Source organism: Uranotaenia lowii, chromosome 1 (assembly GCF_029784155.1).
Source record: "Uranotaenia lowii strain MFRU-FL chromosome 1, ASM2978415v1, whole genome shotgun sequence".
Lineage (NCBI taxonomy): Eukaryota > Metazoa > Arthropoda > Insecta > Diptera > Culicidae > Uranotaenia > Uranotaenia lowii.
The window spans coordinates 44703427-44728087 of NC_073691.1; the positions used below are offsets into that span (position 1 = coordinate 44703427).

Here is a 24661-nt window from a genome sequence, read left to right on the forward strand (position 1 = left end):
GAGTAGAGTAGAGTAGAGTAGAGTAGAGTAGAGTAGAGTAGAGTAGAGTAGAGTAGAGTAGAGTAGAGTAGAGTAGAGTAGAGTAGAGTAGAGTAGAGTAGAGTAGAGTAGAGTAGAGTAGAGTAGAGTAGAGTAGAGTAGAGTAGAGTAGAGTAGAGTAGAGTAGAGTAGAGTAGAGTAGAGTAGAGTAGAGTAGAGTAGAGTAGAGTAGAGTAGAGTAGAGTAGAGTAGAGTAGAGTAGAGTAGAGTAGAGTAGAGTAGAGTAGAGTAGAGTAGAGTAGAGTAGAGTAGAGTAGAGTAGAGTAGAGTAGAGTAGAGTAGAGTAGAGTAGAGTAGAGTAGAGTAGAGTAGAGTAGAGTAGAGTAGAGTAGAGTAGAGTAGAGTAGAGTAGAGTAGAGTAGAGTAGAGTAGAGTAGAGTAGAGTAGAGTAGAGTAGAGTAGAGTAGAGTAGAGTAGAGTAGAGTAGAGTAGAGTAGAGTAGAGTAGAGTAGAGTAGAGTAGAGTAGAGTAGAGTAGAGTAGAGTAGAGTAGAGTAGAGTAGAGTAGAGTAGAGTAGAGTAGAGTAGAGTAGAGTAGAGTAGAGTAGAGTAGAGTAGAGTAGAGTAGAGTAGAGTAGAGTAGAGTAGAGTAGAGTAGAGTAGAGTAGAGTAGAGTAGAGTAGAGTAGAGTAGAGTAGAGTAGAGTAGAGTAGAGTAGAGTAGAGTAGAGTAGAGTAGAGTAGAGTAGAGTAGAGTAGAGTAGAGTAGAGTAGAGTAGAGTAGAGTAGAGTAGAGTAGAGTAGAGTAGAGTAGAGTAGAGTAGAGTAGAGTAGAGTAGAGTAGAGTAGAGTAGAGTAGAGTAGAGTAGAGTAGAGTAGAGTAGAGTAGAGTAGAGTAGAGTAGAGTAGAGTAGAGTAGAGTAGAGTAGAGTAGAGTAGAGTAGAGAAGAGAAGAGAAGAGAAGAGAAGAGAAGAGAAGAGAAGAGAAGAGAAGAGAAGAGAAGAGAAGAGAAGAGAAGAGAAGAGTGGAGTAGAGTAGAGTACATTAGAGAAGACTATGGTAGAGTAATGTAGAAAACAAAAGAGTTGAGAAGAGGAGATTCAAAATCATAATTTTTTGATCGAAATTCAAAAATAAAATTTTGACAGTTTTTCCGACTGGGATAACCTGTCGAAGTTAAAACACTTGAAAAAAACTACACTTATTATTCAAGTATAAACACATATAGAAACAAGCTAAAAAAGGTTTTTAGTTATATTTCCGGTTTGATTGATTTGTACAATTTTACCGGCAGGATCACCAAGGGTTAGCTCCTTCACAAAGGTTGCCACAAAAAAAAAGGTTAAAAGAAACGCTCACGAGACAACTTTCAGCAGAAGACCCGACCAGACAGACACACGGGTGAATCTTCATCACGATTCTCGCTCGATTGGATGCTGTTGTGTTTGAGGCTCTCCAAAAGGGGGCAAGCCGGGTTCCGTTGCGACATTTCAAGTCACGATTCTCACCCGCGAGACGGTTGTGTTGTTTTGGTTTGACTCACGGGAAAGGCTCATCATTACCGTGGCAAAACAACAACACAAGGGATCCAGGCTAATGGTTTTGGTTCCGAATGTCATCCGCATACGGATCAAACTATTAACAACAACGTCAAGGGTTTTTGACACCGTGTGAAACCCTGCTAGTAGTAAGCTAGTGACAGATGTAATTGAATGAAGTCTGTCAGCGAGCTAACTCGGTTTCAATTCAATCTAGTTGAAGCCCACAACTGTTGGTACGATTGCTGCAGCGTGGCACCATAATCGCTAATTAGAATCTTCAGAACAACCGTTCGTTCTGTTGGAAGCCGTTCTGGTTAGACATTCGGTAGACCTGATCTATCAGCTTCGACGGATCGAAAAAAAAAACACTTGAAAGCACCTTGAGTGAGCTAAACGGTTTCTTTAATTCAAATTTCATTCAAATTGTTTAGGCTTCCCGACATCTATCCGCAGCTAGTGCCCCTACTCTAGGTTTCAAAACATTTGAAACCGAGAAGCGATGTTTTCATGCTGTCAAACTACCAACCTGCATGCTGACTAGAAGGCAGCGGGAGGTTTTGGGGTGCTTCTTTCAACCTTTATTTGAACCCCTCACGTTCGTCTTCCTACCATTTGTTCGGTCGGTGCAATCGATATTAAGTAGATTTTTCAATGTCTTGGAAGCTACAAACTAACCAGAATCAGTGTTGGATATTCGATGAAAACGATCCCAGTAACACATGACTTGACAATCTAATTTTTCATCTATTTATGAATTTTGGATCGCAGCAGTCTAGTCATCTGCTTATAAGATAGGATCAGTGACAGGACTATATGCCCTACAATTGGATAAAAATGAGAGTTCTTGAATTCATCAAAATGTCATTGTTATGAAAAAAAATCTGTTAATTAAATTTAAACTTATGAAAATTGTTTAACCAGGTTACTTAGATCATTCTAAAGAAAGATATATTCCCAACAAGGAATATTTAAAACGTGGGTCCCGCATTGCCAAGACGTTTGTTGTTGTTGTTGTTCCACAGACTATTAATATTCCTCGATTGTCATCATGTTAGGAATCCGTACCTCCTGCCGCCTTTCCTTATGGTCCTCAATCCAAAAAAAAACAACAACAATATACACACGTACCGCGCATGTATGGAAAGATCATCTCGACTCGCAAAGAGTCCTCCTCCAATGAGTGATGTTCTTGAATAGACAATGACGACGGTGACTTGTGTTCTGTGGCATTTTCCACCTTTCGTCGTTGAGGCTCGTTTCGTTTCGAAAACATTCGCGGGAGACGACGAGGTTTAGGGAAAGCGACAAGCGCTGGAGGAGGCCAATCGAATTCGATTGTTGTTTAATGTGCGATTTACATCGACTTGAAAATGAAATGCTGGTCCGAGGTTCGAGGGTGGGAGGTGTGCAGATATATGTAGAAAAACAGTGCCTGGTTTCACAAATTTATTATTCTGTTATTAGACACATATCTAACCGACGATATTTCCATACTGGCGTGCGCCGGGAATATTCAATGAAATGGAAAGGTTAATCCGTCGTCTTATTGCCGCAGTTGTTGCCGCTAAATGGGTGGATTTATGATGACTTTCAGTGACAGCCCGGTGGCAAATTGGAGCTGGAATGTCGTTGTTTGACGCAGATGTGGAGGTTTAACAAATGATTTCTACGCAAAGTTAGAATTTTAACGATCGCAATTCTAACTGAAGTTAAATTATTACAACCTAACTTAAGAAGCGAACTTTTTCTGACTTTATCTTCAGTTGGGTTAATATAATTGAAATTTATAATAATAGTATAATTTTATGAATGTGGTCGTTGAATAAAAGTGGCTGAAATAAAAAAAATCTACAGAACAAAACACGAAAAAATCACTAAAAAAAGTTTTGCTGCGTTATTAACACAAAAATACCCGGATCGAAGCGTTTCTCACCAACGGACCGATTACTGTCAAAAGAAAGCTTGTCAGTTAAAAAACGTCCGATTTTCCGGACCATTTCCATGCTACTAAAAGCGACATCGAAGACAAGACCTGATTAGTTCAAATCGGTCCAGATTTGGTTTGAATTCGGTCCGTTTTTCTTGGCCGGAATGATAAACAATTGTCGGATTCAGAAAACGAAGTTATTTGAATCCGGAAACCGCTTAGAAAAGGACTGGGATCTGACCAATTTAAGTCTGAAATCGGACCAAATTTGGTCTGGAAAACCGGACCAATTGTTTTGACAGTTTGTTTTTGGCATCGCGTCCCGTCGTCAGGGAACTTGTGTCACCAGGGCGCTGAATTGGTCCGAATTTGGTTGGTTTTCTGGTCTGTTATAGGACCGATTCACAGGTTGAACGGACCAAAACCCGACCGATTTTTGTCCAATTTTTTCAATATGAGTACAGGGAGGCTCTTCTGTCAAAATTCATACACTTGAAATTTGTTTTCGTGTAATATTTTGTAAACATTTGAAAGGATGAATATTTTCCTTTTTTTTGTTTTAAATCGTCAACATATCTCAAATCAAGTGTCAAAAATCATTGTTTTCATTCGGAATCGATCTCTTTGATCAAACCAAAAGGCATTTAACCGTGGAAAATTTGGCTCCGAAAACTTAATAGCCCCATCAGCTCAAAACTCATTTCAGCAGCCCGAAAATTAACACCATCAACCTGTTCCAGATTGCCTCCTCGCCATTGTGATTGCCGCGCGGTTGCCGACAAAGGAACGGAACGACCTAAAACGGTTGAGATCCCGCGAGCGCGGAACAAAACACTCTCCAGTCTCCAGAACACGTGTTAATAAGTTTCGGTACAACGCATGTAACTCCAGCTTTGTCGCCAAGTGTTCAAAACGGAAAACAACGCCACTTTGGACCGGATCTTTCACCAGAAAACTTCCTCCTCACTTTCGGGGATCCACCGACTCCAAACTGAGACCGGAGACCAAGACCCCATTTATGGATGTTTACAATTGCCGAGAGACGAGGTTTGTTTTGGAGTTTCACGGTTGGAACCCAAACGTAAGTGTCAATATTGACCCGGACTCTGAGTTTTTGACTCAGAAAAAAATCCAGGGGGGAAATTGAGCGGTTCTACATCGGATGTGTGCTGGGGTCTTTGTTTTTTGCTCTCTTATCACACGGGAGGGGTTCCGTGATCTTGTAACAGAGCGATGTTTAACGATGTTGTTCGTTTCAAGAAAGAAGGCAAAAAATGAACGGTTTTTTCTGCTTTCTAGAACGTGTTATCTCACCCCAGCCCAGAGTGCGTGTCGTCTGTCAGTGTTCAGCGTCAGAAAGACGGCCATTGTTGTTTTTTTCCTTCTCTCGGCTTGCTTCGATTCAGGTGTTATGATGCAAGCCGGAGGCTGATGCTGACTGCGGCACATCTTGTCAAATATTGGGTCAGAGCGTTTTTTCCCTTCTTATCAGCGCAGTCAGTTGGTCGGGATTGCTCAAAACTCTTGGAAACAGCGTAATTCATTTTAATCAAAGGTAAACAAACAAAAGCTGTTGTAAAAAACTCAAGAGATGCGTTCTAATTCCGTCGTTGTTGCAGCGTTACGCGATCGCTTCTTCTAAGGCAACTCAGTCCGAGCCCGTATTTGTTCAAATTATTATCATCATCATCCAGGTGGACGAACTTAGGGGGTTTCAACATCGATGGCTTCCCTTCCTCTTCAATAAAGCGATATGAGGGAAGCAACTTTGTCTGACCATCATAAAGCCAGAGTCAGCCAAAGAAGGTGATCGAAACGAAGAAAGATCAAGAAAATGGATAACGAAAAACTGTTTTCTTTTTCAGTCCCTGGACGCGAACAAGTATTGGTGAGAGGGATTTAATTTCAAAGTTTCGAGAGCTGTGAGGAATCAAGCTTGAGACTTGGGAAGTAGAAGAACGCGATTTTACGATTGGATTGGACTTTGAGTTGACCGAGATTTCTGTTGAAAAGACGAAAACAGAAAAATGGCGGAAAACGAATAGCAAAACAACGCTCGATCGCATGCTCGCGTAAACGCCTGAACGTAGGCTACGTCTTCGTCGTCGACTACTACGATCGACTTTGGCGGATCTGTTGAGGCGGGCAAAACCGGGACCGATAAAAATTGTATAATGACCTACCATTAGCGAATGATCTCACTCACTTGCTTCGACACCGACCAATGGATGGGCTGGGAATCAGCAAATCGGAAAGAAATTAACCGATAATTGATAATTGCCGGTTATGCAAAGGTAATTGAGATGGGAGAAATTAAATATGAATATCCAATCCACCGAGAGTCATCGGATTTTAAATGGATTAAGTAGAGAGAAATCTTGGACTAGAGACTCGATTAAAGACAGTAGAAATTGAGGTGACAGTTTTGGTTGGGTCCATTGGACTTTTGAGACCTTGTAAGCCGAAGGTGGGCAAAAGTGAGCGCATTTTGATCCAATTTTTCTTTTACTCTGACTAAGCTGACCCACTAGCGATGTGGCGACGATGACGACGACGACGATAGGTAATAAAATGAACAATTGTTGGCAAGCTGACCGCGTTTTGGTCGCTCCGAGGGAATTTTGATAGAGATCTAATTAGGGAACGAATCCCACCACGAAAAATACAATAACTTGAGGAGGGTTTCTTTTTCGGCACATTAAAGCTGAATCGAAGGGTCACAGACCTAGAGGCCGGAATTGTAGGTCAATTAGATTGCTGACTAATGGTTGTTTGATCGATCGTTGAAAAACGGGGGGGTTGACATTGAAATTTTTTTGTTTAGATGTGAGATATGTATCGATCTCGTCTCAATTATGAAATAGTTGTCAATAACTTTAGCTGAAAGCCCATGGTATAATTAGGTAGCAAGTTTGTCGCTTAAGGTCATTCAAGTCTTTCATTTGAACACCGCAAATTGCATTCTCAACTGACGAGTTCTTATATTGAACCTCACCAGCGAGTTTTTATCTGATAAATGTTCCACATTTACATTGCAACATTTTTCCAGTGCTCTTAAAAAATGGAGGAAATTTGTTGTTTGGCTTTGTGAAATCACAAATCGAAACATATTAGTTCTGAAAGAATATGTGGGTTTGTTGACATTTTCAATTTTTCATCAGCGGAAAACTTTCAGGGATAAAACATATCAGAATAGAACATGTTTCATTGTGTTTAAATTTGAAAGAGAATTCATGACAAAAATTCGATAAAAATTTTACCAACCCTTTCACATCTGAATTTTGAATCTGAGTTTTAAATCTGAATCCTAAATCTGAATTTTAAACCTGAATCTAAATTCTGAACCTGACTTCGAAAATCGAAATTCTGAATCTGAATTCTGAATCTAAACTCTGAATCTGAATTTGAATTCTGAATCTGAATTCTGAATCTGAATTCTGAATCTGTATTCTGAATCTGAATTCTGAATCTGAATTCTGAATCTGAATTCTGAATCTGATTTCTGAATCTGAATTCTGAATCTGAATTCTGGATCGAAATTCTTGATCTGAATTCTGAATCTGAATTTTAAGTATGAATTCTGGATCTGAATATTCAGGATTCTGAATCTAAAAGCTCAATTCCAAGTCCTGATTCTGAAATAAATGATTATTTTTCAATCTTAATTTAAAACTGGTTTCGACTTTTGTTTGTTTGCTTAGATCTAGCTTTGTTTTGCAGCAGTAGTTACGGAATAGCCCAAGAGCTAATCTCCCAAAAAAGGTAAATAACAAACCCAGCCAGCTGTCATCGACTTTGATGGCAGCAGCAGGTTAATCAATCGAATTCACCTGTCCCGCCAGTTTTTTAAGTTTTTTTTTCGAGAAAGCTTTATTAAAACAAAAACCATCTAAAGCAAGTAGCTAATCGACGCGGTACATGGTATTATTATGATAACCGTGACCAATTCATCAAATGTAGCCACATTTGGAAACCTGGATTGATTCGTTTTGCGACAGTTTTTCACTCACCGATTTGACTTGGTGTGTAGAAAAAAAAAAAACAAAACAAAAAAGGAGCCGCCGCGTCGTCAACCAAACGCAATCATCAATGGCGACTGGATAACCGATAAGTGAAAGTCTCGAAATTCGTCGACGTTGTAGGTAAGAAAGCCTAAAATTGTCAATCTTTGGTGTGTAGTAGAGCCTTAAGGCTTCTTTTTTTTCTTCTGTCAGAGACTCAACCCCAGAGAGGTTGCTAAAATTAATCGTCAGCCGGACTGAAACCGGAAAATGAGAAACTTTCCTTGAACGCGCGTGAGGGGTTTGTTGTTGTTTTTGTGTTTTTTATTTCTTTCGAGGGGGATTTAAATTCGTCACCTCGAATCGGCCGGTTTGAACTCTTTTCGAATTTTTGAAGGCGCGGTTGGAATGTGTTATCATCATCTTTTCGCTGAGCCAGTGTTGCCAAGAGTTGCCGGTCCCATTCGAAGCAGCCTTTGCCACTTTCTTTTGGCTTTCTTCTATAGGTTTGCGCCCGAAGCTAGAGAGGATCCAAATTTAGGCGAAAGTAGCAACCATAGAAATGTCAAAAAGTCATGGCTTGCTGCCGCGCGCCGGCTTTGATGAAGTGAATGAATCGATTGGTTACGACGACTGACTTTTTTCCCTCTTTTTTTTTACTTACTGAGGTTCGTCGCCTGAGGTCCAATTTTACCTGTCGATTGAAGTCTCTCGGTGGTCGGTGGTGAGGATTTGACGAAACCGAACCAAGCAAGATTTGATGGATTGATTCGTTTTGATAAGTTTGGTTGTTATACTGTGGGGATAGCTCTCAAAACCTTGGACGATTGATTTGTTACCGTTATCGGTAACTCAAATGAATGAAAAGGGAGATGAAACTTACCTTGAGGGCGCAGAATATACAGTCAGGCCCACCGCAGACATGGTTCTGGAGCTGCCGGAACGATCTTCGAAAGGCGTCCAGGTGCCAGAGGACCTAAAGAAGAGAGAAGGTAAAACTTTAGTTCGAATTGAATAATTTAATTGTAAAATATGGGTTAGAATCACCCGAAGGTAATTATTATTGAAGAAAAAGAAACTTATAGAAATCACGAAATGTATTCCAATCCAAGTTACCATTGCGTGAGCAAGCAGTCGGTTGCCGGTTTTAAGTTACCAATTGGGAGTTGAAACAAAACTCGGATCATAGCAACCCACGCCGCCGTCACCGTCTGTGGTCCAACAGAATTGGTGCGACTTGAGTTTATCGACCGAAAACCGTAGCCCAGCATGCTTGCTTATTCTAAAAGCAGAAATGAAGGTACCGCGCGCGCGCGTTCGTTCGGCCAATTAACTTCAATCAAAGTAGGCGATCTGTGAGCGGGACCCAGTCGGTTGGTTGGGAAAATGGCCTCGATTGCATGGCGTTCTAGCTGTAAACTTAGTTGGAGAAATATCGACTTCGAAGCTGGCAATTTATCAGTAAAGAACGTTGGCCAGTTCGGGACTTTTATCTAAACTAAAGGCAATGTTTCCAATTGAGAGATTTGGTCTGATAAGGCAAAATTTCCAGTTGGGGACTTTGGTCCAGTAAATGCAAAAATTGATAGTTGAAGACTTTGGTCCGATGGGGCAAAGGTTCCTGTTGATAACTTTGAACCGGTCAAGGACTTTTATTCGATAAGGTAAAGTTGGAAGTTTTGAACTTTGGGCCCATAAGGCAAAGTTAACAGTTGAGTACTTTGGTCCGATGAGGCAAAGTCTCCAGTTGAGGACATTTGCCCAATAAGTCAAAGTAACCAGTTTAAGACTTTGGTTCAGTTAAGGAAGAGTTGTCAGTTGAGAACTTTGGTCCAGTTAAAGCATTTTCCACTTCAGAACTTTTGTTCGATAAGGCAAAGTTTACAGTTGAGGACTTTGGTCCAAATAAGGCAAATTTATCAGTCGAGTATCGGTCCAGCTAAGACAAAATTAAAAGTTAAGTACTTTTTGGGTAAGGTAAAGTTTCAATCCTCAAGACTTTGGTCCGATAGAGTAAAGTTGTCAGTAGAGAATTCGATCCACTATAAAGACAAAGTTTCAAATGAGGAATTTATTCCAGCAGTTTACAACCCCCTGGCCCTGTTAAGGCAAAGTTGAAGACTTCGATCTTGTCAATACAAAGTTATTCACTGAGGACTTTATCCAGTAAAGGCGAAGTTGTCAAATTCAAACTTTGGTCCAGCTAAGGCGAAGTTGCCAGTTGATGTCCAATGAGGCAAAGTTATCAGTTGAGATAAGGCAAAGTTGCCAGTTGATAGTTGCGTTTTGGCCCGATGAGAAGAAGTTGCCAGTTAAAGAATTTGATCCAGGGAAAGTTGCTTCTAGAAACCTTCGGTTCAGTTGGACAAAATTTCCAATTGGAAATTTCGGTCCAGTCAAAACAAAGTTGCCAGCTGAGGACTTTTGTCTTTTAAGGCAAAGTTACCAGTTAAGGACTTCAATCTTGTATGAAGGCAAAGTTGTTCATTGAGGACTTTGGTTCAGTAAAGACGAAGTTGTCAAATTCAAACTTTGGTCCAGTTAAGGCGAAGTTGTCTAATTCAAACTTTGGTCCAGTTTATACGAAGTTGCCAGTTGGTGTCCGATAAGGCAAAGTTATCAGTTGACAGTAGTGGATTTCGACCGTTTAGGCGAAGTTACCAAATGAAGAATCTGGTGCAGAGCTTCTAGAAAGCTTCGGTTCAGTTACACAAAAATTCCAGTTGGAAATTTCGGTCCAGTCAAGACAAAATTGCCAGCTAAGGACTTTTGTCTGATAAAGCAAAGTTAAGGACTTCAATCTTGTGTAAAGGCAAAGTTGTTCATTGAGGACTACGGTCCAGTAAAGGCAAAATTGTCAAATTCAAACTTTGGTCCAATAAAGTCAAAGTTGTCAAATTCAAACTTTGGTCCAGCTAAAGCGAAGTTGCCAGTTGGAGTCCGATGAGGCAAAGTTACAAGAGCTCTGGTCCGATAAGGCAAAGTTGCCAATTGGTAGTTGAGAATTTTTATGCCGATGGACGGAGTAACTAGTTGAAGAAGCTGGTCCAGGAAAAGTGGCTTCTAGAAAGCTATGGCAGGCTTCAGAAAAGTACTGCCGAACGACAGTATTCTTGCGAACGTCGCACATCCACGTCGGTGAAAGCTTTCCGAATATTTCTTCCCCGACAGTTTTAAAAGGCGCGGTCGTGCGATGTACAACGACGCCTTGGTTTACCTCATGCGAAAGTTTGCTCCTGGATATGATAGCCTTTAAAGCTCCGTGACAGTTTTGGGAAAATCTTCGTGACAGTTTTCAATGCGTTGAACTTCGCATGACAGTACTGCTAATTACGTCCGACTGTAGCCGAAATTCGCATTGGATCATCATCGGCTCACGCTCGGGTCGAGTTAATTTAGAATTAACGAACTTCTGCTTGAAGCTCAAGCTAGCTCCTGCGGCTGGCTATCCTTACGTTATTAGTTGGTCGACACGCATTGATGCGTGTTGTTTTCCAGCCTGAAATTGGATGTCGTTTATGAATAATAAAGTTCAAGATTTCAGATTTCAAATTAAAATATGAGATTTCAGATCTCAGATACAAATTTGGATTTCGAATTCATACTTCAGATAAAGATTTTAGATTCCAATTCGGATTTCCGATTCAGGTTTAGGATTTAAATTTCGGATTCAACTTTCAAATTCAGATTGCAGACTCAGATTTCAGATTTAAATTTAGGGATCAAATATGAGATTCAGATTTCAGATTCAGATTTAAGACTCAGATTTCAAATTCAGATTTCAGATTCAGATTTCAGATTCAGATTTCAGATTCAGATTTCAGATTCAGATTTCAGATTCAGATTTCAGATTCAGATTTCAGATTCAGATTTCAGATTCAGATTTCAGATTCAGATTTCAGATTCAGATTTCAGATTCAGATTTCAGATTCAGATTTCAGATTCAGATTTCAGATTCAGATTTCAGATTCAGATTTCAGATTCAGATTTCAGATTCAGATTTCAGAATCAGATACAAATTCAGATTTAAAATTTAGATTTAAGATTTAAATTTTAGATTCAGATTTCAGATTCAAATTTTAGATTCAGATTCAGATTTCCGATTCAGATTCCAGATTCAGATTCCAGATTAAGATTCCAGATTAAGATTCCAGATTAAGATTCCAGATTAAGATTCCAGATTAAGATTTCAGATTTCAGATTCTGATTTCAGATTCAAATTTCAGATTCAAATTTCAGATTCAGATTTCATATTCAGATTCAGATTTCAGATTCAGATTCAGATTTCAGATTCAGATTCAGATTTCAGATTCAGGTTCAGATTTCAGATTCAGATTTCAGATTCAGATTTCAGATTCAGATTTCAGATTCAGATTTCAGATTCAGATTTCAGATTCAGATTTCAGATTCAGATTTCAGATTCAGATTTCAGATTCAGATTTCAGATTCAGATTTCAGATTCAGATTTCAGATTCAGATTTCAGATTCAGATTTCAGATTCAGATTTCAGATTCAGATTTCAGATTCAGATTTCAGATTCAGATTTCAGATTCAGATTTCAGATTCAGATTTCAGATTCAGGTTTCAGATTCAGATTTCAGATTAAGGTTTCAGAATCGGATTTCATGCAGATTCACATTTCAGATTCAGATTCAGATTTTAGAATCAGATTTCAGAATCAAATTTCAGAATCATTTTTCAAATTCGGATTTCGTATTTAGATGTAAGATCCGAATTTCAGATTCAGATTTCATGCTTCAATTTCAGATTCGGATTTACGATTCAGATTCAGATTTCAAATTCTGATTTCAGATTCAGATTTCAGTTTCAAATTCGAGATTCATATTTCGGATTCCTATTTAAGATTGAGATTTCAGATTCTTATTCAAATTCAATATTGAGATTCCAGGTTCAAATTTTGAGTTCATGTTTCAGATTCAGATTTCAGAGAAGGGGTTTATATTCAGATTCAGATTAAAATTCTTCATTCAGATTTCTAGTTGAAGGAATCAGGCTTAGATTTATGTTTCAGGTTCAAATTCCAGATTGAGATTCAATACAAGATCTCACTTCGAGATTTTCACCCCAAAGTGTTTATTTCTACGAGTATTTATTTTATGTTTCATGGTTCCCATAACTTGCCTTTTGTATTAGTTTTTTTTTTTCAATTCGTTTTCTCAATTTTTTTCATTTTTTTAATACTGAAACGAATTCTAGAGAAAAATTATAACGGCCAAGTTTCCCTTCGAATCGACACAAAAAAATGTGTTCCATCCCAACCCACTTCTCCCGTGAGTGAATAATTTCTAAGGCTATGATTCTAAATAAAAAATAAAAATAAAATAATAAAAAAGTATTGAATTGTACGGTTGAGGTTTTATCGAAGGAAATTATTATAACAATTTTCGCATAACCTTCACTGACACCACACATCGCGTTACGCCTCGGTCGTATGCTGCTGTTCGGTTGGAATAGATTGCTCGTTCGATCTATTCGAACCGAGCAGCAGCATCAGCAGCAAACGACCGGGCATGGATACGGTATGGGCATGACAGTCGCCCGTGACAGTCCTGCGCAAAACTGTCACGCCCTGCAGCCGACAGTTAGGATGAAATAATTTGCGAAACAGGAGGCATGAAAGAATGAAAATCGAACTGTCGGTTCGGTTCGCTACAGCTTAAAGCACAACATTTTCGGCAGCGCAAGCTTTGAGCCGATTGTTCAGGTACAGTCGTCGTTCCCGAACGTGTGCGACGTAGCCGAAGCGTTTTGATTCGTCACCGACGGTACAGCAGCGAACCGAGTGGCAAGGAAAACCGAGACAGTTTGTTCGGCGAAGAAAAAGCTGTCATCGCAATGCAGTACTTTTCGGAAGCCTGAGCTATGGTTTAGCTGGACAAAATTCCTTGTTGGAAATTTCGGTCCAGTTAAGGTAAAGTTGCCTGCTAAGGACTTTTGTCTGATAAGGCAAAGTTACCAGTTAAGGACTTCAATCTTGTATAAAGGCAAATGTTAGGCATTTCAATCCAGTTTAAAGGCAAATTAATCAGTTAAGGACTTCAATCCAGTATAAAGGCAAGGTTACCAGTTGAGAATTGAGTCCAGAGTAAAGATGGAAACTGGATAAGATTTAGATTTTCCCCACATAAAATTGATTGTCTCTAGATTCTAATTTAAATTTCTATGCCAAACAGTTTCCGTAAAAACATTTGGTCCTTCGAACCGGATTGATACTAAGGGAAAGTTACCAGTTGAACACTTCAATCCAGTATAAATGCAAAGTTGCTAATTGAGGACCTCGGACCACTTACCAGTTAGATTAGCACATTGGCAATCCTGCCATCTTTATAGATAAATCCATACTCTCTGATCATAAATAATAAAAAGTTTGGGCAGTTTCTCTCAAATAAAATTTTGGAATTTATAAAGGTGTCAACAATCCACGAGACGATTATCAACAAAAGCCAATCAAGGTTCCCAAAATTTCGGCAATCCAAAAATTTTTATTTTGGACAAAATTGTAAACTTTTCTTTTTTCCTCTCTCGAACAAAAAAAAACACCCATAAAGGCAAAAGTTGAAAGTTTAAAAGCCACCCCGAGAATTTGATGAGGAGGAAGGTAGAAAAAAAAAATACAACCAGCGTTGGGGAGGGTGGCAAGTCAACAATCTCGTATACCAATCGCGAAAGAAAGACGAAAGAAAAAAAATCCAAACGTAAGCTCAGCGAACTTTGGACCTATCTACTCTATAAAGTGATACGAACAGCGATTGAAACTAGAAAATAAAGAAGAAAAAAAAATCCAAAAGACGTTGAAACTACAACGGCCAGCCACCAACCACAGAAAAGCAGCTTTTACTACTCGAGCTCTGCTCTGACGGCGTTGTCTGTTTCGGTTTATCTCAGTTGATGCTGAGCTGAAGTTGAAGCTGAGATCGTATGTTTGGGGTTTTACGCTCATGTTGCCCAACTCTTTTTTTTTCTTCTCTTTTTCGTTTGTGTCTTAAGCTTGTTTATGGCTGCAGCTCCGCTGTTTCATCTCGCGTGCCTTTATGTTTTTTTTCTTCTGAGATTGCGCTTGCTCCAGCACAGCATCAATTTTAAGGTTGGGTTGCCAATTTCTTTGATTTTTTTTAAAAGATTTTCCAGCACAACTGTAGCCGAAACTTTTTAAATAAACTATTTCAGCATGAAAGTATTATGAAAATTCAAACAACGTGGTCCTTCGAGCCGGTTTGTATTGATGTCTCTGTTGCGGCTAAACTTCTTTCTTTGATGGTTCGAAAGGAAAATTTGTCTAATCTGATTTGACCGTACCAAGTAATGAACATGATCCGGCTTAAAGGACCATGATGGTTGATCAACTGAGCTTTCTGCTTTTAGAGTACTGGGATTAGGTGTAGGAAAAGGACAAGAACTAGGACTAGGACAAGGGCTAAGACAAGGACAACGACTAGGACAATGGCTAAGACAAGGACTAGGGCAAGGACTAGAACAAGGACTAGCACAAGGATATTGACTAGTACAAGGACTAGGACTAGGGCAAAAACTAGGACAAGGACTAGGACAAGGACTAGGACAAGGACTAGGACAAGGACTAGGACAAGGACTAGGACAAGGACTAGGGCAAGAAGTAGGACAAGGACTAGAACAAGGACTAGGACAAGGACTAGGACAAGGACTAGGACAAGGGCAATTACTAGGACAAGGACAAGGACTAGGACAAGGACTAGGACAAGGACTAGGACAAGGACTAGGACAAGGACTAGGACAAGGACTAGGACAAGGACTAGGACAAGGACTAGGACAAGGACTAGGACAAGGACTAGGACAAGGACTAGGACAAGGACTAGGACAAGGACTAGGACAAGGACTAGGACAAGGACTAGGACAAGGACTAGGACAAGGACTAGGACAAGGACTAGGACAAGGACTAGGACAAGAACTAGGACAAGGACTAGGACAAGGACTAGGACAAGGACTAGGACAAGGACTAGGACAAGGACTAGGACAAGGACTAGGACAAGGACTAGGACAAGGACTAGGACAAGGACTAGGACAAGGACTAGGACAAGGACTAGGACAAGGACTAGGACAAGGACTAGGACAAGGACTAGGACAAGGACTAGGACAAGGACTAGGACAAGGACTAGGACTAGGACTAGGACAAGGACTAGGACAAGGACTAGGACAAGGACTAGGACAAGGACTAGGACAAGGACTAGGACAAGGACTAGGACAAGGACTAGGACAAGGACTAGGACAAGGACTAGTACAAGGACTAGGACAAGAACTAGGACAAGGACTAGGACAAGGACTAGGACAAGGACTAGGACAAGGACTAGGACAAGGACTAGGACAAGAACTAGGACAAGGACTAGAACATGGACTAGGAGAAGGACTAGGACAAGGAATAAGACAAACTCAATCAAAATGGTCCTTCAAGCCGGATCAACGTTATGTGTTTTTTACTTCTAAGTGCTTTTTTCTTTAAAAAATCATGAGGAAATGAATCTAAAAGGTTTAAAATTTATTTGAAAAAGGATTTGACGATGAACTCAGTATATGTGCCACACTAGTAAGAACGAAACGTTTAACGTCTTAAAAAAAATGGGAAAAATAGCAAAAAGCCACAAAAGTCCACTCTGGCGCAACGAACGGTCTATCAAAACAGAGAGAAGCCTTCAAAACAAGAAACATGCTGCTGGACTAGGACAAGAACAATGACAAGGACTACGACTAGGAAAAGGACAAGGGCAAGATCAGAGACTAGGACAAGGACAAAGACTAGGACAAGGACAAAGACTAGGACAAAGACTAGGACAAGGACTAGGACAAGGACTAGGACAAGGACAAGGACAAGGACAAAGACTAGGATAAGGACAAGGACTAACACAAGGAAAAGGACAAATACAAGGACAAGACTAGGACAAGGACTAGTACAAGAACGTGGATGTGGACAAGAACAAGGACTAGCACAAGGACTAGGACCAGGACAATGACAAGGACTAGGGCAAGGACTAGAACAAGGAACAGGACAAGGACTAGAGCAAGGACTGGGAGAGCTGAACTTTATCTTAACTGAATCTCTTTTTCTACCCAATCAACAAACAACATGGTCCTTTGAGCCGGATCAACCATGTTTGTTCTTCACTTTTAAGAACCATTCTCGTTAAAAACTTCTGAGAAATTCAATCATTCATGAGTTTAAAGCTGAACAAGTTTATAATTCATTGTAAAATTCTTTTGAAAACTGAGTAGACAAAAAATTATCTAAAGACACGATGAATTTTTTGTTTGTAGTTGATGTTTACCGCTCATTTTCTTGTTTGTGTTTTGGCAGCTTTTAAGAAAATGTGTCATACTCGTAAGAAAGCAACTAACACTTCATCTTGCTCGTTTTAAAGGGGAGCAAAAAGAGTTCAAAAAGCCATACAAGTCCACCCCCGCGTAAGGAAGCGACTAATCAAAACAGAAAAACCATCAAAACAAGAATCAAGCGGCTGGCATCCCTTCCCGTTGGAGTCGAGTTGACAGCGCGTCTTACAACAACTCCTTCCCGAACTCTCAATTTGAGTTTGGATTTCCAGGGGAGGCACGAATCCGAGGTGAAGATCGAGGGGGATCGTAAAAATTCCGATAGGAAACAGCAGGGCCGGCCGGACAACCCAAACTTAAAATAGGCTTCTTTCTTAGACGAAACGAACCAAGGAACGAACGAATGGGCACAACGGAATCGTGATCTGGCTCTCTTGGATCGGAGGAAGCCTTCTTGTAGCTGTAGCGCAAGAGACGCAAACAAGAAAAACGGCGGCCATCTTGTTTTCTTGTAAGACCCCAGCGCGCGCGGCACTCGGGTTGCTGCAAATGTTGATATTGTTGTTGTTTTTGCTGTGACCGTCATTGCCCAGCTTACTGCGCTTGGATTTTTTTTTTCTTGTCCGTACCTACAGTGTGGATATGTGTTGATGGTTTTTTTTTCTACTTGAAAGTTCACTTAAATGCAAACGGAAGGTAGCTAGAGATTAAAATTCAAAAACTTATCTTCGACGACGCGTAAGTTCGCGTCTTGCTAAGACGGTGGCTGTGTGGAGTATTTCTCTTTCTTTTTAGAGGGTTGAGTTTGATTTTAAGGTGTGTGTAGCTCCGCTACACAGGTGAAAGGTGATCGTTACGTACCTTACAGGTCTGAAAGAAAGCACCAATGTTTTCTACGATATGCATTTTTATTTGGTGGTGCTGCGCGGATGATGATCCGCGTTAAGCTGATATTTATGAAGATTGATTGATGCGTCGGGGTGGATCAATTTACGAGACTTAATCCGGTCCGAATCGGTTCCCAGCCATGTTGTTGACAAACGACGTCCTTAACATCTGCAAGGTGCACAGGTTGCATTCGGGGAGTTCCAGAAAACCCAATCGAAAAAATATGAAACCTTAACTAAAGAAGATCGATCGCATGGGATCGTCTCTGTCGTCTTTTCCTATGCTTCTTTCCAAAACACGATGAACACCTGCTATGGTATTGTGTAGATTTTCGTTCTTCCTCCCGAGTTGATTCACTCACTTTCGTATGAAGGCACTTTTTTTTTGATTCGTTTAATTCTTAAAAGGTTGTGGGAGCTCACTTGTCTGGGAGAATCTTCCCTCGGAGATTCGAGGGACCAGATAGAATCGATTCACTGCACACACGAACCCTCTTCCCAAAAATTGGTCGTCGTCCACTTGTTTTTTTTTCCACTTGGCCAACAGGGTCAACACTTGTCTGCTTCCCCCTTCTTTTTTTCAAAAAACTTCTGGGGCTTCCGTTTATAACTTCTGTTTACGGTTCTTCAAACAGCACAGACTGTCACGCGTTTATGCTTTTTATGACCCATTCACAGGGACGCTAAACACTTGCAAGAATCACTCGGACTCTTCTTCTGTCACAGTACGATGATCACCGATAATCACCGAAAATGTTATGAAAAACGACGACCGGAAGTTCTCCTTCAGTTATCGGTCTTAGCCGTGTGCACCGTATTATGTCACGGCTGAGCGTCTTCTTCACTCACTTTGTGGTCACCACCTACGCTGCGGCGGATTGACCCCGAGCGTTCGATTTTTCGTCGTTTGATTTTGATTCACCAAAATAAAAAATCACCATTAACACTTTGGAGGCGAACGATCGAACGCGCGCATTTTTTTTCTTAAATCTCTTAAACTTCGTCTCAGCAACCCAATCGGCGATCCGATGATCGTAGTAACCAGTTTTTTTCAATTCTTATTGGGACCACTACTTCGGGCACACGAGGAGAGAAAGGCGCGCGAGCGAGGAAACGAGAGGAGAAGCCTTCGACACAAGAAAAAAAAAATACAATGGCTGAAGAAAACTCGCGCAGCGAGATTGTCCTAAACTAACGTCTTATGCTTATGTTGGCGACTTCGGAACTGACGAGCATAGCCGCGCAACATACCTTCGGTACCTTCGGCTGGTTGGCGGTGTGGCGATCGTCCAAAGAAACTTCGCTCTTTGCTCTCCGATTTTCTTTCCACCCATCGGAGTAGGCGATCGAGTCAAGTTACCGGCCAGGGCACCGAGCGACGATCGTCCAATCGTAAAAGGTAAAAAAGCATGCGGTGCGGCGCAATGCAGGTGACACAACCGGTTTTCTTAGTTTTTCTTCGGCTCCGGTGATTCTCTCGTTTCAGTTCGCTCACTGTTTTGAAACTCCGTTCGTGCGTCTTCGGGTTGTTGTTTTGGCACCCGAGTGGAGTTCGGATTGTTTTCGGTTGCCGATCCGTAGGAATCCACTTAGATGCTTATGATGCTTTTCTTGGTTAAGGAAAAGGGTTATTCGTTTTATCATTGAAGTCTTTCTCAAAAAATGGTCTAATTTCAAATCGGGATTCTAAATCATTCCAAGAATCAGAATCTTAATTCGAGTCTACCACAAAACGAAAATAACACTTTTTAGGTAAACATCTCACATAAAATATTTTTTAATCGACCTAAAAACTTTAAAATAGAATGTTTAGTCCCTGAAGAAGATGCAAAACGGATTGAAACGTTGACGAAACGACTGCAAGCCGGTATTTCCCCAGGAGGATCTGAATTCTTAATCTGAAATCTGAATCTGAAATCTGAATCTGAAATCTGAATCTGAAATCTGAAATCTGAATCTGAATTCTGAATCTGAATCTGAATTCTGAATTCTGATTCTGAATCTGAATTCTGAATCTGAATTCTGAATCTGAATTCTGAATCTGAATTCTGAATCTGAATTCTGAATCTGAATTCTGAATCTGAATTCTGAATCTGAATTCTGAATCTGAATTCTGAATCTGAATTCTGAATCTGAATTCTGAATCTGAATTCTGAATCTGAATTCTGAATCTGAATTCTGAATCTGAATTCTGAATCTGAATTCTGAATCTGAATTCTGAATCTGAATTCTGAATCTGAATTCTGAATCTGAATTCTGAATCTGAATTCTGAATCTGAATTCTGAATCTGAATTCTGAATCTGAAATCTGAATCTGAATTCTGAATCTGAATTCTGAATCTGAATTCTGAATCTGAATTCTGAATCTGAATTCTGAATCTGAATTCTGAATCTGAATTCTGAATCTGAGTTCTGAATCTGAGTTCTGAATCTGAATTCTGAATCTGAATTCTGAATCTGAATTCTGAATCTGAATTCTGAATCTGAATTCTGAATCTGAAATCTGAATCTGAATTCTGAGTTTGAATTCAGAATCTGAATTCTGAATTCTAAATCTGTTTCAGTCTTTCCAATTCTCAAGTCTTAGCTCAAAATTCTCTATAATAAATTTTGGTTTCTAGATTCTGAAACTCTCACCGCATTATTCTCAATTCTCATTTTTTATTTCACATTTATTCATCTCCGCTTCTCAATTCGAAGTTCTCATTCAAAACTATATCGATTCTCAAAACCTCTATTCTAAATTTTTACTTTTCCAAGTCACTGTTCTCATTTCTCAATTCTTAGTTATCAGTTCTGAATTTTAATTCCCTTTTCTCAGACACGAATATCCGAGATTTTCTATCCTTAACTCTCTCGCTCTAAAGTTCTCAAATTTCAACTTTCCATTTTCAATTCTCAATTCTCAATTCTGACTGCTATACTCTTGGGGAATTAAATGACTATCTGTCTCGGATATTTAAGGATTGTTTTTCATCTAAATTTAGATCCTTATTCAATATTTCTCAGGGGCTTAAACTTATTGGGAATTTAGTGAAAATTGTTAACTTAAACGTATGAGGCATTTCAACTAAAGAATTTTGTAAAATAAAAGAGGAAATCATTAAGAATTGTTGACGGTTATCAATCAGGGAAAAACATTCGTTTGTACTTAGAAATCTGTGACTGATTGCCATTGAAAATAACTCAAAAAAAAAAAAAAAAATTCTCAATTTTCGATTCCTGTTTGGCTATTCTAAATTTTCAACTCTCAATTTCGAAGTCTCATTTCTCAATATCGAATTCTCAACTCCCTATTCCCAAATTTCGCAAATTCGAAACATTAAGTTATCAATGCTCAATTTCCAATTCTCATCCCTGAATTCTAAACTCTGACTACTCATTTCTTATTTCTCAGTTCATAATTCTTCGTTCTTAATTTTCTATCCTCCATTTCCATTTCTTATTTCGCTATTCATCATCTAAAATTCTTAATTTCAAAACGTCAATTTTCAATTTAATAACGTCGATTCCCAATACCTTTGTTCTTAACTTTTCCTTTCTTTTTTTCTCTATTCTTAACTGTCTTTTGTATTTTTAAGAGAATTATCAATTTGTAAGTTTTTGGAAAAAAAATCTCGCTCTTTTAAACACCCATTAGTGAATTCTAATCTCTATTCTCTGAATCTGAAGTTTTCAATCTCAAATCTGAAGTTTTCAAATATGAATCTTATTTTCAGGTCTCAATTTTAAATTCTTAATTCTCAATTTCTTATACTCTTTCTTCAAGAATATACATTTTCGCCGATATCCCGAAAATAAATTTACAAAAATCAATTGAACGGTGTTTAACTTATCTTCAAAATTAACTCGACTTCCCAATTTGAAGTTTTTTTTCCATTTTCACATCTCAATTCTCAAAACCCGCAATACCCAAAACCTAAATCCTCAACTTTTCTTTATTTCAATTTTCTATTCTGAATTCTTTTCGTAATTTTGTGTTCACAACTTTAAGTTTTCAATACTCTGCGATAATAATAAGAGAAATAACATAAAGTACCTCCTCAAAAATGACTGAAATGATTTAATTTTTCGCGTTAAATTTCACAGTGATGTCAATCAGATTTAACGTTGAAATATTTCTCAGTGTTTCAGAACTGTCAAAAGATACACAGAGTTGTAAATACCAACGGTTGCCAGAAATTTTATTCGAAAATTTTAAAACCATCATAAATTGACGAAAAATGGCACTGATTCACAACAACTATGATTGAATCAAAGTAAAAAGTAAAAGTGTAGGCATAAAACCGTTCGATTTTGGCATCCCAAAGAGTTCGGGTGAATTTCAATACTTTTCACGAATCATTTTACGGAAGCCAAAAAAAATAAAGTTTCCAGCTCAATTCGTCTTGTTCAGTAACGGAGCACGAACGGCTTTTTGAGGTTACCATTTGTTTACCTCAACAAACTCTGAGAGAAGGTTCCGCTTTTCCGGCAACCCTAATGCAGTTGTAAGTTGTGGTTTTTAAAAACCTTTCGGCGCGAAGTTTTGCCCGGGCAGCCTAAACGGGTTTAGTTGTTTCCTCGCTTAACTCCGGATTTAGGCTCGATGCTTTTCGCACACATGTCTTGAAAAATCTGCGCTAGTGTTAGTGTGAGTGTGGGTGATCGCGGAAAATTATTTGAGAAGAAAGACAAAAAAACTCCCGCAGGGAGGCTCGACCGATTTAAATGCCTCTTTGGCAGCATTTAAGAAATGCTAGCAGTTCTTGCGTTTGGAATCTAGAAAATTTTTCGCGTTTTTGCTGTGATTACAATCTAAATTAATGTTTAAAATTTTCTCAGTGTTTTACACTGAACCCAAATCCACTCTTAAAATACACATGATTTTTCACTTAAAAACAAGGATCCAGTGATTTTCTTCCATTCAAGTGCGACATATACATTTCACTTGGCAGTCACTTAAATTTCAAGTGAATTCATCCACATTCACTTCAGTCGTCACTTGAATTTGAAGTGAGCAAAAATATTCACTTCCCCATCACTTGAATTCCAAGTGAATGTCGGGTCGGTTGTGTTTATTTTCAGAGTTCAAAATGGAAAATTCTAAAGAGCTGCGTTTAAAGCTTATGCTGGATTTGGATTTTCCCAATTCTTTACTAGGCGATTTTGGCGGTAGTTTGTGTTAAACGCGATGTGAGGATAAGTTATTTAAAGGTGTTATCATGTTTCAGCGTGTGGGTTGAACTGGACAGATTTTCTGGTTTGCAGCAGGGAAGATTTAGAAGTCGCACTATCCGCAGTAATCGATCTGCCTTGGGATTACGATGGAATTTTCCAATCAATAAATTTATGGCGAAAGCGTAATGTAAGTATTTGAAATCGAAGTGGTGTTCTATAAATGTTCTTTTTTTATTTAAAAAACGCGTGAGATAAATAACTAGAAACTTACTTAGAAACTCAGATAAATTTCATTCGAATTTCATAGTTTAATTCACTTGACCGGTCACTTAAGTGAATTCACTTGACCCATCACTTAAAATTCAAATGAAATTACGTATAGCGAGAATTCACTACAGATGTCACTTATTTTTTAAGTGAAATTTATTTTGGGTGTAGAACTGTCAACAGATACGAAGAGTTGTAAATGGCAACGGTTGCCAGAAATTCGATTCAAGTCACAGCTTCCTTTGATTATAATTTGATTGCATTCGAAGGGCTTTCTCTGTATCAGTTTTTCCGGATTCGTTACAATGTGTTTTTTTTCTTTTCAAAAGATCAACATCGTGATTCCCTGAGCTTTATTTTGTGCTATTTTGTGGCAATCGCGCCGTTTGACAGAGAACTGTCTTCCATCTTTGGCTTTTTTCTATTTACAAAACTACACTTTTCTGCTTCCAGCTTCGGAATAGCTGGAAACTCGAAAACATGCAATATTCATCCGTTTTCTTCGGTCACATCTATTTATGCCTCGCGGGCTCTTCTAAGCGCAAAGCTAGGTATCATAGCTAGAAGCCGGTAGCCAAGGAAGCTTCTCTTCCGTTGTTGTTTTGCGTCCGACGACAAGACTCCGGACAACAACTAGCCGGACGAACGGACGGATGGATCCCGGTCTATCTTTATGCTGTCATTCTTAATCAGAGAGAGAAGCTTTTTCCCCCCGATGATGGTGGCACAACTCAACGGCACCACATCCATTCAAAGAAGGTACAATGACCACACCATATATAGGAATTGGTCGTTTCGTTCGCTGGTTCGCTTTTCCTGGGGCGGCCGGTGGGGCTGATTTGCAATTCAATCCGGCCGGGCTGGCTATCTATTCTTATGATTTTGGAGGCTCGTGATCTTTTTCTCTAGAGAAGGTACAGTGCTCGAATTTAGAATGAGTGTGATTGACTTTGCAAAGAAGGTTAGAAAGTTTCAGTTGGAACTTGCGGAACTTTTCTTCAACTATTCTGTAAAGGTTGAAGAGTTGCCAAATTTACAAGTTTGGATGACAAAATGAAAATTCCGAATTGGGAGGACCACATAATAATTAGCGTCAACACTGCCGACTTGACGAGACTGAAAATGTATGTTAGAAGTTAATTTGGAAAGAAAATAGTGCGAGTTAAATTATATAAGGGATGAATCATCCGCGGGGATGGAAATCCCAAAAAAGAAAAAGAAAAAAAGCGAGTTTAATTATATCTTGCACTTTCAGTGGGTAGCTAAACACAGGGTGGTGTATTGGGAGGACGACTTACCTAAAATGTGTTAAGAGTAATTAGCTCGCATTCGCATCGAGTCCGCTTTTAGCAAAGAAGTATGTTGAGAGAGCCTCTTTATATATGTGAAGAATGAACAGGGCGTCTAAAAACAGCAAATTTGCTCGTTAAGTAATAAGAATAACATATCATTATCTACATACCAGTGTTTTGGGAGGACCTCTCGTTTTATTTTTAAAGGAAGTGTAATTGGGATATGCTCACTCCTTTCAAGCAAGGTAGAACTATTGAGCACCTAATTTTTTTCCAGGATCTGCCAAGAG

The 24661-nt window shown here is 39.3% G+C and overlaps 1 protein-coding gene across 2 annotated transcripts in view; it reads right to left on the reverse strand.

Annotated features, from left to right (window-relative positions):
- The window catches only part of LOC129739130 (uncharacterized), a 362823-nt gene that overhangs the window by 25560 nt on the left and 312602 nt on the right, over window positions 1-24661 (reverse strand). Inside the window, exons 1-2 of one of the 2 annotated variants that reach the window (XM_055730529.1) lie at window positions 17627-18878; window positions 8331-8423 (exon numbers count right to left, since the gene is read on the reverse strand). In XM_055730529.1, coding sequence (XP_055586504.1) covers window positions 8331-8423; window positions 17627-17671 — 138 coding nt within the window. In that variant the 5' untranslated portion in view covers window positions 17672-18878. Of the gene's footprint in view, window positions 1-8330; window positions 8424-17626; window positions 18879-24661 lie in introns of those variants that run through there. The other variant, XM_055730527.1, reaches the window with a different exon arrangement.